This window comes from Cavia porcellus, unplaced genomic scaffold (assembly GCF_034190915.1).
Source record: "Cavia porcellus strain 051 isolate PalLab524CR breed Dunkin Hartley unplaced genomic scaffold, mCavPor4.1 scaffold_12, whole genome shotgun sequence".
NCBI classification, from domain to species: domain Eukaryota; kingdom Metazoa; phylum Chordata; class Mammalia; order Rodentia; family Caviidae; genus Cavia; species Cavia porcellus.
In genome coordinates this window covers 80,585,153-80,599,127 of record NW_026947495.1, presented here as the reverse complement: position 1 = coordinate 80,599,127, position 13,975 = coordinate 80,585,153, and the positions used below count along the sequence as shown (strand labels likewise).

At 46.3% G+C, this 13,975-nt stretch overlaps 1 protein-coding gene across 5 annotated transcripts in view; it reads left to right on the top strand.

Annotated features, from left to right (window-relative positions):
* The window catches only part of Hecw2 (HECT, C2 and WW domain containing E3 ubiquitin protein ligase 2), a 345,745-nt gene that overhangs the window by 272,536 nt on the left and 59,234 nt on the right, over nt 1–13,975 (top strand). For all 5 annotated transcript variants that reach the window (XM_063259473.1, XM_063259475.1, XM_063259474.1 and 2 more), the window contains 3 exons: nt 7,157–7,291; nt 10,650–10,752; nt 11,387–11,483. In XM_063259473.1, coding sequence (XP_063115543.1) covers nt 7,157–7,291; nt 10,650–10,752; nt 11,387–11,483 — 335 coding nt within the window. The remainder of the gene's footprint in view (nt 1–7,156; nt 7,292–10,649; nt 10,753–11,386; nt 11,484–13,975) is intronic.

Below are 13,975 nucleotides of genomic sequence, written 5' to 3'. Positions count from 1 at the left end.
AAGACTCAGCTTTATTTCTTGGGACATCCAGTTGTTCCAGAACCATTTGTTGAAAAGACAATTTTTTTACCTACTGAATATTGTTAGTCATTGGGGGAATGCCAATGAAAATCACGAGACAGTGCTTTACACTCAGGTGGAAAGTAACAAGTGTTGAGCCCTTGTGTGTTGGTGGAAATGTACAATGGTGTGGCCACTTTGGAAATAGTTTGAGAACTCCTCAAAATCAAATGACTGCTTCATGAGCAAACCCCTAAGGGCATATCCAAGGGAAATGAAGATGCCTCCACGTAAACTTACACATGAATTTCAGAGCAACATTGTCCAGAAGAGCTAAACGTTAGAAATACTGGACTGTGTGTCCATGGGTAGGTAGAATGTGAGATCAATGCAGTGGAGTATTACTGATACAACAGAGGAATGACTGGGCTTTGTTAAGGGAAAGAAACTAGCGGAAGATTGGGTGTTGTGTCTCTCGGTTTATGTGGCTTGCTGGAATAGGAGGTGTGCAGGAGAAGTAGACCCGTGGTGGCCTCGTGCTGTTAGTGAGTAGTGCTGAGGGCAGGAGGCTGACCTTTGGGTGGGCTGGGGCATGAGCTACAGAACGCTTGAAAATTGGATGGTGGCAGTGGTGAAACCACTGCCCTGTATCTCTACTAAAAATTTAAACTGTGTACTTTAAATGAGTGAATTAAATGAGAGTAGAACTGTTTAAAACATGAACAGGTTGTATTAGAAAGCCAAGAGGCACTTTTTGTCTCTTCGATTCTTTACGCCTCTGCCTTCTTGGTGTCAGAGTTTAGATGAGATGGTTCCAAGCTGGCTGTTTGAACAAATATAGCAAGTGTGTCTTAGAAACAACGGAAGTTCATTTCTGTTAATTATGGAGGGTTCAGTGTAAGAATTAGGGGCAGAGTGTACCAATATTTAGTCTACAGCAAGAATGCTTTTTTTTCTGCTTTTAATTACATTTGGAGAGGTAATAGAGTCATATTTCTGCTGGTACTGTTCTGTTCAGTGGCTTATTTCCTTACTTTATTATTTCAGTTTTATAATGCTGGGACTGGTAATTAAACCAAGCTTAATTGTATACAAGATTGACTGTATACAGTGAGGTGACTGTGTGGTCAACCTCAGGAAACGTATGTCGAGCCCAAGGCCTAGGACTGTCACCTAAGGTAGGAGACATGCGTTTGACCTGCCTCGCTTGGAAGAGAAGCATCCAAGCCACAGAGGGAGGCCAGTGGCAAAGGAAACTTTCTGCCTGCTTCTCATAATTCCAAGCTTCTGCGAACTCCCAAGAGAGTAAAAATCAGGGTAATTTGGAATCTGAATAACAGTGTGGATACAGGCATTTTCTTACTTATGCAAGAAATGTGCAGGGTATTAAAATATGACAAAATGCTTCTGGCTCTTGGTTAAGTTTAATGAGCAATTACTGTGTGCTCATGGGGATAACTTACCTAGAAAATAGAAATGTGCTCTAAGAAGGAAAACCAAATGCTATTTAACTTTATAATTGTGTGTGGGTGTGTGTGTGAGGGGTTGGTTTTTCTGCCATGATTAATTTGATGAATCTGAAAAATTTCTGCTGAATGGGGTCAGGATTCTTGGCCAGATGTGACCTCTCTGAACCTCCTGGAGGTCAGCTCCTGGAGCTCTGATTAACATCAAGTTACACAATTAGCATCCAATTAAGGGTAAAGAGTGGGATTACACACCGAGGATTAACAGGAGTAGGGTGATAGCGACCACTATTCACTCAGGTCAGGGTGGTGAACCTGTTACTGTTACACAGCAAATATGTTACTGTGTTTTTCTTCTAAGGCAAAAAAAAAAAAATGTTAAGGGAGAGTTGTTTTTTCTAAACGAAAGCCTCGGTATTCAGGCTTCATTGTAGGGCTGGTGTTTTGCAATAAATAAGTGGGTTTGGGGTTGCAGTTTGGCACTCGGTCTCTAAAAGGTTCACCGTCACCGCCCTAGGTTCCATCCCCCCACTGAAGCAATGAGGTCCAATGGAAGTGATGTTTTGCCCTTATTTCTTGGGCTTTTTCTCCACCTAAGTCATCTGCTGTACTGAATCCCAGCTAAACTGTTTCCTAGCCAAACACCACACCTCTGTGGTTTGTGACTTCGGATGTCACTATGGGAGTCGGCTATCAGAACCTTCAAGTGCCCCGTGTGGATGACCCCGCAGAACAAACCGTTGTGAGGTGGAAACCAGCACAGGCTGAGCCTGGCCAGGATGCCTGTGCGGCCAGACCAGAGGCCTCTGGGCCCCCAGCCCTGGTTTCACTCCCACACAAACCTTAGGCCACTGCTTACCACACCCGCATCCAGGTAGTTCAGTGACTAAAATGCGACTGAATATTTGGAGGTCTCCAACAAATCCCCAGATCCCTGTAGCAGTGTAAGTGCTACGCTTTGAGAGATGTGTTTATGGCCCCTTTGACGACATTTGTTGCTTTTCTAGTCCGTGTATTTGTTTCGAAACAAGCACTACCTTTGGGTGGTGGCGGCCTTGTTTATGTTCTGCAGGAATCCAGACAGAGATGGATGTAAGCCCCACGCGTGTGAGTAGCACACTGGTTGTGAGGAGAGAATAGAGCAGCTTTCTGTTCAGGACTTGCATTGGATTTAAATACGCATACACATAATGTTTTGGAATTTCACCCTTCTGTCCGCCTGAAGTGTGTCGATGTGGATAAATCTATTCTCAGGTTTCCACACAGAGATGCTGGTAAACGAAGATCTGAGGTTTTATCTTTCTGTAGTGTAATCACAAGCACTTTTTGTTTATTTTGTTTTAGTTTATTTGTGGGGCTTCTTGATAGGTATTCCTGATTTGGCACATTATTAACTGGAAACAATTTCAGACTTCTTTAATGTAGGTTTGTTGGGACTGAGGTTGATATTTCTTCACAAATACTGATAGCTTTTTCTTTTCTTAAAATAATAGAAGTTAAAAGAAAGAATTGTGTAAAGAAAGAAATACATTTTGTTTGGCCTCACTGAAATTCCACTTGGCTGCCTCTGGCACAGATTTTTTACTCCAATTCTGCCCCGCAGCTGTGAAAGGCTAGAAGTTTTCAAAATGAGATCGAGTTTGTGTCCTCGCATTCCTCTCCGTTTTTGAGTTGCCTTTGGGCTGGCCCTGCACCGGGCAGCTTGCAGGAATTTCTCTGACGGAGCTTAGCAGACACGCCCAAGGTGCGCTTTGCAGTGGCTAGCAGGGAAAGGACTGGTTTTTTCAGATAATTAATTTTTTCCTGTCGTCTGCATTCATCCACAGGGACAGTGAGTACCTGCTAGGTAATTTCATAATTAATTGCAGGTTATTCAAAAATTGTGACATCAAATTGTGACCCAAATTAAACACAAAACAAAAAAAGTGCCAGGTCTGGCTTGCACCAGTTGGCCTTTCCTACGGGAGGGTGATGATCCACTTTCCCGAACACTTGCTATGCACAGGGAGAGGCGGCTCCTAGAATCCAATCTTCCTGCAATTTGGGGGGCAGTGATCCGAGTCACCACTTTGACATAGATAAAGCGGAGCCTTAAGGAACCCCACCACCCAAGGTCACCCAGGCTGATCACCAGGCCACAGGACCAAAATGAATACTTCCTGGTGCAGTTTCCTGCCAGTGCCCTGGCTCTTTGGGGTCCCTGGAGGTCTCAGCCAGGACCTTTCTGGCCAAGTGTTCTGGGTTGCAGAAGCCAGCGTAAACAACATGCACATTCCACACAGACAGCTCCGGCAGGAGGGACACCCACCTTCTCAGTGTGAAATTGAGGTGGCTGTGTGGCTGATGTCATCAACCAGCTCGAGGCACACTGAGGTGAGGGGCGTGGGAAGAACAGACTAAGGAGGAAAAGATGGCAGCAGAAGGCGGAATGGAAGAAAAAGGAGAGAGGAGACGAGGCGATGCTGCTTCCTCGGCTTTGGAGTTACTAAGCCGAGTTCAGATCTTAGCTTCAGATTGGGAACTTGCCCAAATGCACTAACGGTCAGTTATTTATCAGATGATGAAGACTCCCACGTGTACTCCTGGTTCCCAGCGCTGGTGTTGCTCCTGCAGTGTGGAGGGCTTAGTGTGGCTGGTTTGTGATGGGAATCTACAGTTTCAGCTCGAAGATTGTCCGTGCTCACACCAAGAAGTTCAGAGATAGGCCGTTGGGGCTAATTGGGTGGCTCACTGAGAAGAAAGAGCTCCCTGGCCCCCTCCAGCTGTATTTCTTGGCAACCTCCGAGTTTGCAAAGAGGCTATTAGAGCTCCAGCAGTCATATCCTCATTTTAGAGAGCAGGATGGACGAGAGACAGAAGGAAAGCCCAGTGTGTTCTTTGCCGGGAGATTCCCAGAAATGCTGTATTTGACATCTGCTGGGTCAGAATTTATCTTAGACTCAGTTCAAAGAGCCTGGGGAGCGTAGATTTGACGATTCTCCATTTTATTTGAGCCCTTGGCATGGATGATTGTAAGAAACCTCATGATCTTTAGGGAGATGTCTTAGAAATGAGAACTGTGACTCACGATCATAATGGTAAGTCACAGTGGAGGTCCCACCTGTGTGTGCAGCTTAACACGCACTCATTCACCTAAGAGAGCTGTGACTATCCCTGCTTAACAGAAAAGAAATAGGGGCTTCAAAATGTAAGTGGTTTTCCCAGGAGTACAGCACCAATAAAAAGCAGAGCCAGAGCTCACAGCCACGCTCAGCCTTTTCAGATCCTACGCACTGAAGACTGACTCGGTCCCCAATCTCAGGTTTTAACTTGGTAGCTTGTAACATCTCTACAGGGCATCTTTAAAACCTTCTAACCTTTTTGTTCTGCAGTTTTAAGCTTCCTGACTCTAGCGCACACGTGCACACACACACACACACACACACACACACACACACACACAAGTTTATGTTTTTTTCCCAAAGGTTGACCATTTTTTTTCTGTTCCAATTCTTTATTCCTTGAATTTTTCTAGGTAACATATGAATTTTCATGCAAAAATTCAAAACTTTTCAATCTTCAGCGTAAATGGGTTAAACTCAGTATCTACCCTTAACCAAGAGCCTTCTGATCGTGATTAGGACGCTCACGTGCTTGTGTAAAATGACATGTTTTTTATTATTTCACTAATGACATTTGGGTAAAAGTCCCTGGTTTGAGTAAAGATAGCGCTGGCAGCTTACAAAGCTAAGCTGAACCCAGCCTTCTAACCCCAAAGCTGAGAAGCAGCACCTCCACCCCTCTTCCTTTCATCTCTGTCTTTCGTCTTGTAAAAAGTGCACCAAGAGGCTGATACAAACCTGTATTGCCAGGCTTTGCCCCACATTTCCCAAAGCCTTCATTTGATCCCGGCTTATCGGATCCTTGTTCTTCACTTTTGACACTGTTCAGCATGTGTGTTGGCCAGGAAGCTGTGTCTGGGAGTTGTGGGCCACTTGTTACCTTGTTAATGAGCACTGCTTTTGCAGGTACAGCCTAAAAGCTACTGGGGATCACGGTGGTAAGGAAGGTCCCACCCCCAAAGACAACCATGAGACTGGATTTTAGACACGCCTGTTAACAAGCAATTAGACTGTGACACAGCGTGCGAATCACCACTGACCTAGATGTAGACACGCCTGTGGTCCTTGTAATTACTAACGTGTCACTGTCCCTCTGGTGGCCACCCGCCCCTTTGAGACATTCCTAAGAAATTACACTGGGCAAATCGGCAATCTGTTGTGGCAGTCTTTGCACTTTCCCCTTAAACAGTGCAATTTATGTCCCTGTGTTAGTAAGTGTGTTAATGTTACTTTGTAAAGAAGATGGCGACCTAATTATATGATGCCTGTTATTCAGACTCAGTCTGTTTGTAAAAATAATTTTACTTATGTGACATGCTGAGTAGTGTCAGAAATAAAGAGCAAGGGTACGATAAGCCGGCATCAGATCCAGGCTGTGTGAAATTTGACGCTGGAGGCTGTCAATCAGTACAGGTTTGTATCAGGTTCATCTTGACACACTTACAAGATTCGAGAAAAACAGTGTTTCACCTGACAGATTAGAGACAGGAAACAGTCACCCAGGATGTGAGGCTGATGACAGAATCTCACCGAAATCTCCACTGAATCTATCTTTTGTGCCTGTGTTAACCGAGCTCCATCTGTCTGAACTCTGGGTTCTCTTTTGGGGCTGCAGGTCCCTACATAAAGGGCATGCGCATTCCACACACATGGCCCGTCCTGCCCAGGCCGGCTCCGACAGGAGGTTGTATGTAGGTCCCTTGTCACAGGTCCTGGGCCAGGATCCTTGGTTTGTGGATACTGAGCCTCCTGGCTGTCCTAATCATCCTTGTCACCTTGAAGTAATGGGCCTTATTGTGGTCTAGAGTTAATTTTACTTGGAAAATTCACAGCTTCGGTTCACCTGTCATAATGAATAGTACTTGTGCAGAGTTTTATAGTCAAATAAATGAAAGTACCTTCTGCACTGTATTTACCCCTTCCTGTGTCATGGAGCCAAGTAATTTCTTTTCATTGGTGACGTTAATGTAACAGACACGGTGTGGAGGAGAACAGCCATGTGCGAGTGGTTTTAATGGGGTCTTATGCGGGGCCAGTGGTGGCCCGTGAGGGGGCTTAGGTGCCTCAGCTGCGCAGGCAGGGAGGAAAGAGACATTGAGACTGTCGCAGTCTCAATGCGACAGTGTGGATTGGCTTTTCTGGGGACCATGTGCAGCCATCAGCCTTTGCCGTGGATGCTGATGTCCCCGAAGTATGGCAAAGAAACAGTCGTGGAGGGAGGCGAGAGTTCCATGGTCAAGCTGGGAGAGAAGTGGACAAGCCCCTCGCACTCATTATTAGGTGTCAGAGAAAACCCTGAAATAACGGCGTGGTGTTAGGGCCAGGAGGAGTGAAGAGAGGACTTGGCACCGACTGCCCAGGAAGGGAAAATCTGTCGGTGAGCACACCGTGATGCCACCAGAGCTTGGAGCCCAGGAAGCCTGGGTGGGAGCAGCCGGCAACCAGAGCTGGGCTTGGGCAGCGTCCCCAGCAGTGTTTCCCACAGCCTGGTGCAGTGTCCCTCCTGTCCCCCTGGACCTGGTCCCTGCTCTGTCCCGCGGGCACCACTGAAGCTATGTGTGCTCACGCGGGCTCTGCCTTGCCTCCTAGGCGTTCTTCGTGGACCACAACTCCCGGACCACCACGTTCATCGACCCGCGGCTCCCGCTGCAGAGCAGCCGGCCCACGAGCGCGCTGGCTCACCGGCAGCACCTGACCAGACAGCGCAGCCACAGCGCCGGGGAGGTGAGCCCGGCTGCGGGCCCGGGGTGCAGGGTGCGGGCAGCTTCCAGTCATCTCGGGGTTGGCTTGGTGTTTCTGGTTTGATTCTTAAAAGAGTACCACCCACGGGCTGGCGAGCTTTGCAGTGTCCACAGAAATACAGCCTTCGTTAGAAATTTGAAAGGTAGAGCACTCGAAGAAGCAGTAAAGAATAGTTTTTTTTTCTTTTCAATTCAGAGATAGTGAGAGGGGTTGGCATGGTCAGGAGAGTGTGATGAGCTTTGCACACCCGCGATGGAGTTCTGCTCTGCTATGAAGAAGGGCAGACTCCAGCCAGTCATAGGAAAGTGTGTGCCCCGCAGACCCTGACGTTAGGTGAAGTAAGGGAGACACACAAGCTTAGATCCCAGCTTCTCTTATATGACAAACCTGGACCATAAGTATTGGGACAGGTAATGAAGAGGGAACAAAGAGATGGAGCCAGTGGCAGGAGAGGACAGGGAAGGATTTGCAGAATTAGGAATTTCATGCTTGAGTGCCAGCTACGTACAAAGAGTGTAATCATCACGATCACAAACATGTACTAATAAAAATAGTAAAATAGAAAAGAAATGGAGGTGTTGTGGGCTAAGATTTTGTTTAGCGCAGGGAACACTTTCTTGAGGGTTGCTGGCTCCTGTTAAGGTATTCACCCACAGCGCGGCTGTGGAAGCTTCTCTGGAGTTCTTCAAAGCCGGCCCCCTGCAATGGACCTGTGCTCAGAGAGAGTGGCCCGTGAGAACCCCCAGCAGCTCTTGTGCTCCGCCTGGCCAGGCCGCAGTGGCCTGTGGAAGCCACACGAGGGCTCTCCAGGGACCCAAACACCCAGGTCTCCTCCCCTTCCACGCTCTTCCTCCCTGGCCTGAGCGAATCAAAAGCCGTGTTTTAGTTTTCTTCTCCTTAGTGTGGGTTTCTGCTTTGGGTGTAATCGCTGCTTGATGTACGTTGTTTCTAAACGTTCCCAGAGACAAACAGAGTGAAGATTCCCTTCCTGCATACCTCTCCCGTCTCGGTGAATATCCTACCTTCAACCAGAGGCCACATATTTTTGTGGTTTTTCTTAAAGGAAAAAAAAAAAAAAAAAAAAAAAAAAAACACCACCATGAATGCAATAAATAAGTGGATTCAATTCATCAAAATTCTAGTCCTGGAATTTCCCGTCATGATTTATGTACTTGCCCTAGTGCATCATGTGCTTACTGGTTTGGTGCAGACGTAGAAGAATACACACAGGCAGGTCATATAAAAATGACATATAAATCTATTGCAGGCTGAGGTATGCACCAGAATATTTACGCTTTATGAGTAGCTGATAAATCTTTGCCTTGCTGTCACGTAAATCATTAGTGGTGACCTGGAGGACACTAGACCCATTTATCTTAAACACAGACCTTTCACCTTCGGACCTGGGTACGTACTTAGTGTAATTAGGGCTGGGTGACCTCGTCATGTGGCCGGTGCCCTTTAGCCGCCCACCTTACCCTGACTTCTCCGGGATTAGTAGCTGTCTCCCATTCCCTTTCAACCTCAGCCCTCAGGACTGAATTGTTTTCATGGCTCAGCGGTAGCCTGTCAGAGCAGAGAGGTTTTAAGTGGTGCTTTAGAATTTCAATGGAGATTTATCTTCCTGTGGCACCGAGGGAATCTTCTAGACTCAGCCACAGCTCTGGACAGCCTGGAGCATCTTGAAGCACTTGCCCAGGCTTCTCGGAGGAACTGCTCACTGCCTTGTGGTCCGAGTTCAAGAAATGAGATCTAAGGACCTTTGGCTGTTCAGGGAGGTGAGGATGTGATGTCCCACACCAAGAAGAGAGAGACTACATGAGTATTGGCGTGTTGAGGCCCTAAATTCTCTGGCTGATGGACGACTTGCAAAGAATGGCTGATTTCCACAGAGTGGTGGAGTCTGCTTCTCAGAGCTGGTAACTCAGACAATTAGAAGTAGTTACAAGTCGTCCCAGCCTCCATCCTGTATTCCAGTACTCAGATATTCCAGTCAGGAGAGCTACTCATTTCTCTTCCATCCAAAAGAGTAACACCAGTACCTTCTACAGTGTAAAAATGTGGTGGTTGCCATCCTGAGAGATAAAAATAATTAGCTTGTTTCCCTTAATAAGGAAAGAAAGTATAAAATCACCATTCAGGTGAGTAAAAATATGAATGAAAGATCCTACACTGTTTCTTTTTTAGTGGTTGAGAAAGAAAGCTGTACTTCAATGGCCTTTTTAGATAATTGTGGATTTTTTTCACTTATTTATTTCCAGATGTATTAAGGTATAACTGACAAATAATATAACCTCTTCGTAAAGACAACCACTTTAGAAATGTATGTCAGGTGCCACTGGAGCTCAGTAAAGGTTGCCTTTAACTTCGCCCGAAGCTTGAGTGAAGGCCATATTAAAGAATGAGTGAGAACATTCTAGAAAGAAAAGCCAACAGTGGCCTGTGGGGAGGCTGTTGGTACCAGGAGGGTCTTTACAAAGTCCTCAGCAAACATCCAACAGATACGACAGGAGAAAAAGATTGTGAAGGTTTCCAGTGGGCAGACAGAGAAGTTTCCTATTGAAAGTACCAATTTGGAAATCCAGTATGTTATTTTGCTTCTCATTCTCTTCCTCTTTTCCACTCTGGTTCCACAGCTGTCCACAGCTCCTAGATTACAGAAGCAAGAGCTAGAAGAAAACCAAAAGTAGAGACTTGGTACCCACATGATGGGTATTTTCAGCTCTTTGCTTGTGTGTATGAGTTTCTAAACCCACAGCAGGACCAGTAAATAAGTCAAGTGGGGTGACCCCGATTAGCTCCCCCATAACTGCCACCGTCAGCTCCCAGGCGCAAACCGGAAGGAGGGGCTGTGCAGGTGCCCCAGGGTGCGTGGGATGCTCCTGGGAGACAGCACACCCGCTGCGGGTGGCTGCGTGGAGCCTCTGCGCTGAGGTTGGGAATTCCCTGCCTGCCTCTGCCAGAAGAAGGAGTCTCCTGGCGCTGACCCAGAGCCTGCCTGCACCCCATTCTTCCGTGACTGCAGCCTGGCAGGCTGGGTTTTGTCGGTGCAGAAGTTGTTCCTGATCAACGAGTCTGCTCTTTAGCTGCCTTGGCAGTCACACACAAGGGGAACCTCTGTGTCACCTGCAGTCACCGCCCTGTGCTTCTCAGGTGTCCCAGGCCTCCTCCCCTCCCAGCCTCGGGGGCAGGCAGTCAGGGCCACCGCTGGCACTCAGGCAGATTGGTTGGAGTCCACCATGCTGGTGGCTGAGCATTTTGAACAGTGGCTGGGTCTGGGGTGCAGATGGACAGCTCAGTGGGTCTGGGCGTAGACCGTCAGCTATGTTTACCTTCGCAGGTCGGGGAGGACTCCCGGCACGCGGGGCCACCCGTGCTCCCCAGGCCGTCCAGCACGTTCAACACAGTGAGCCGGCCGCAGTACCAGGACATGGTTCCAGTGGGTACGTCACCCCTCTCCGGAGCTCCCCATGCATCCGGGTCACTGCACACCAGGTGGCGCATCTGGACAGCTCCTCGTGGTCGATTTATTTTGACCCATATCAAGAAACTATTCCATTATCCCTAAGAAATTTCTAACAGAATAGAGATTCAGCTGGTGATTGTGTGGAAGCTGTCTGTGACTTATGGCGTCGACTTGGGAGGCAGTTTGTTGTCTCCCACATTCTGAGGATAGCTGTTACTGACAGCTACGGCATTTGGGGAGTAGCAGGGCTGCCTCCTCATCTCTCTGGCTGTCTTAAGATTTAACCAGAAAAGACTGTTGTTGTTTCTGTGAGGTTTGAGTAAACTTAAACTGACCGATGGTGAGTGTCTTGTTGGATAATCCCTACGGGTCATGACGTGCGTTTAGTAAGAGCACTTCAGTAAGGCACACTTACCAGGTCTAAGACCATCTGTCCTGGAACAGGCAACCATGGCAGAAATAACAGGGTAGTTTCGAACTATGCATTTCAGTACAAAGAATACTAGAGAAACGGATTTTTAAAGTTTAGTTTTTTATGCACAAAACTAACAATGGATTTTTTAAAGTTATTCTCTGATTTTAAAGTTATCATGTCTGATTTTTTTTTTCAGCTTACAATGACAAGATTGTCGCATTTCTGCGTCAACCCAACATCTTTGAAATCCTGCAGGAGCGTCAGCCCGATCTCACCAGGAACCATTCACTCAGGTACCCAGGGTGTTGGGGTCTGGCTGAAGCCGCATAAGCGCCAACCATTAAGTCTTGGTCACACTGATAAAAGTTTTGTAAATTCACGCTTTCTGACATTCTTTACAAAGGCATCTTCTGTACCAGTGTTTCATGTTGCTAACACCAAGTCGTTGTGTCCTAGCTTCTCTTGGTGAAGTGTAAGAGTTTCAGTAAGATTAAGCAGCACGGAAACCCCTGTGAAGAAGAAATTTGAGAAAGCAAACATCGATAGTTAAGCATGCACCCTCGATGTACAGAGTAAGGTGGAAACAGCCAGACAGCAGCCTTTGGAGTGAGCTTCAGAACTCAAAGTGACAGTCTTTTGAACTGAGGTCTGCACATCCTCAACTCAGGATTCACATTTTTCCATAATAAAAACCCAAAGGAGCGCACACAGGGGAGCGGGTTCTCTGCAGTTCGCACTGCCGGCCTGGCTCTCAGCGCCCTGGCCTTGCTGCCGGCTGATCTTCCCCGGCAAGCTTTCCTCTTCTCAGTCTGGCAAGAAGGGCCTTTCTCCTACCACTTGGGCAGGTTCTCCTTCCTTGAACTCTTTCATCTCCTCTGTGGACTCTTGTGAAATGAATTGTTTGCAACAGAAGTGTTCATGAACCAAGGTGCTGTTGTATTTCTCAGCCTCTGGATACTGTGCATTGGTGTCCTGATGGAAAGGGGAATTTCTGTTCAGAATCTTGCATGCCCAAAGCCTGTCTGGTCAACGTCCCCCCTTTATTAGTAGGAATGTATTAGTCTGTAAAATATAAAATTCCAGCTGGATGTTGTGGCGCACCAGCACTCTGGGAAGCTGAGGCAGGAGGATCAAAATTCCATCATAGCCTTAATGGCTTGGAAAGACTTTATCTTACAATTTAAACAAAGGGCTGGGGATACAGCTCGGTGTGAAGGTCCTGCTTTCAATCACCATGACAAGGGGAGAAAGGTCTCACCCCACCCCCTACCCTTCTCCAAACCTATCCTCCTACATCCTATCCAGAAATTTAAATCAAGAGTTCCAGAGTGAAGCCCTGGCATTCTTTACTTTAAATCGCTCTGTATCATTTTTATGGCACTTGCAGGTATAATAACTTCTGGTCTAGACATTGTGTTGATGGTTAATCATATACTGTATCAAATTGCTCTTTGTAGTCTTTTTACTATGTGGCTTTCATGCTTTAATTTGATTTTTAAAAGTCATATGCTTTATTTTCCAGTCAGATAATATGAATAATCTAATAATACACAAATAGGAATCTTCTCCAACTCATTATCCTGCTCCTTACTAAGCCAGTGCCTAGCGTAGTGCTTTGCGTTGAAAATAATTTACCAAATAGTAATGTAATGGTCTCAGTTGCTACTGTGTCTTAAAGTTGTTATCACTTTTATAGCTTCCAAAGGCTAAAATGATACCAACTTTCAAGTACATTACGGATGTTGCTAATAAAGAAATCCTATTTTCACACAGCTAACATCAAACTTAAGTGTGAGTGTTTTCCCCCTATAAACTTGATATTCTAGATCTCAGACCGAAAAAGTAAAACTAAAAATTACCAACGTGTGGATTTTGTGGTTGTTTATTGTGGCATCCTTGAAGCTGCCCATGGTCCCCTCGGGAATCTTGCGTAAGATGTTTTGGTAATGAAGTTGCAGATATGAGTTTCTCAGTGGTCTAGTTAAGGATGTTAGAGTCTGAACCTCAGAACTAAACAAACAGAATTCTTCCTTCTTTTGCTAATCACAAAATAAAGAAAACTCTGTTTCCTCTCAGTCCACTTTACCCAGCCACAACACTCATCCAGGTTCACACACACATGCACACACACATGCACGCACACGTGTGCCCTATAGTTAATGTCGTCTTCTCTGAATGTGCTTCAGCCTCCACAAAAGAGGGAGAAATAAGAAACTCAAAAGGTTTTCCAACTTTGCTCTGTACTGTGCACTGTAGTTTTAAACAGTTAGCACACCTTTAGGTGCGTGCCTTTGGGGCTGTTGGACTGTTGAATTTACCTGAACTTTATCACTGTTCTCCCAGGACGTGACAGAACCTGGCAGAGGCCAGCTGTAGAAAGCTCCGGGTATGGTTGGGAGCTTCCAGCTTGATTTCTGTTTTCTTCCTGCGGTTTGGAGTCTCACATGTCTCCAGCCTCCTGGAGATTGCTAGAGGCTTTTTATTTTTTAGAGGATCCTCAGTTAAACACAATCTTTCTTCTAACATAGACCTCTCATGGTGATATCTTACTAAGAACTTATTTGGTGGACTTTGGAATCCGTGTGCAGCTCTTTACCTTTTAAAGACTCCTCACAGAACTGACCACGGCAAGCTAGCGCAGCTGGACACATAGGAGGAACTGGGGCTGAGCCGTGAGGTAATGCCTCCCCTTTCACCCAGAGGACGGGTCACATGCACTTTCATTTTCTGAAAAGTTTTTTTCAGTAGTTAGGCACTTTGCTTATCATAGCAACATAAAGGGGAA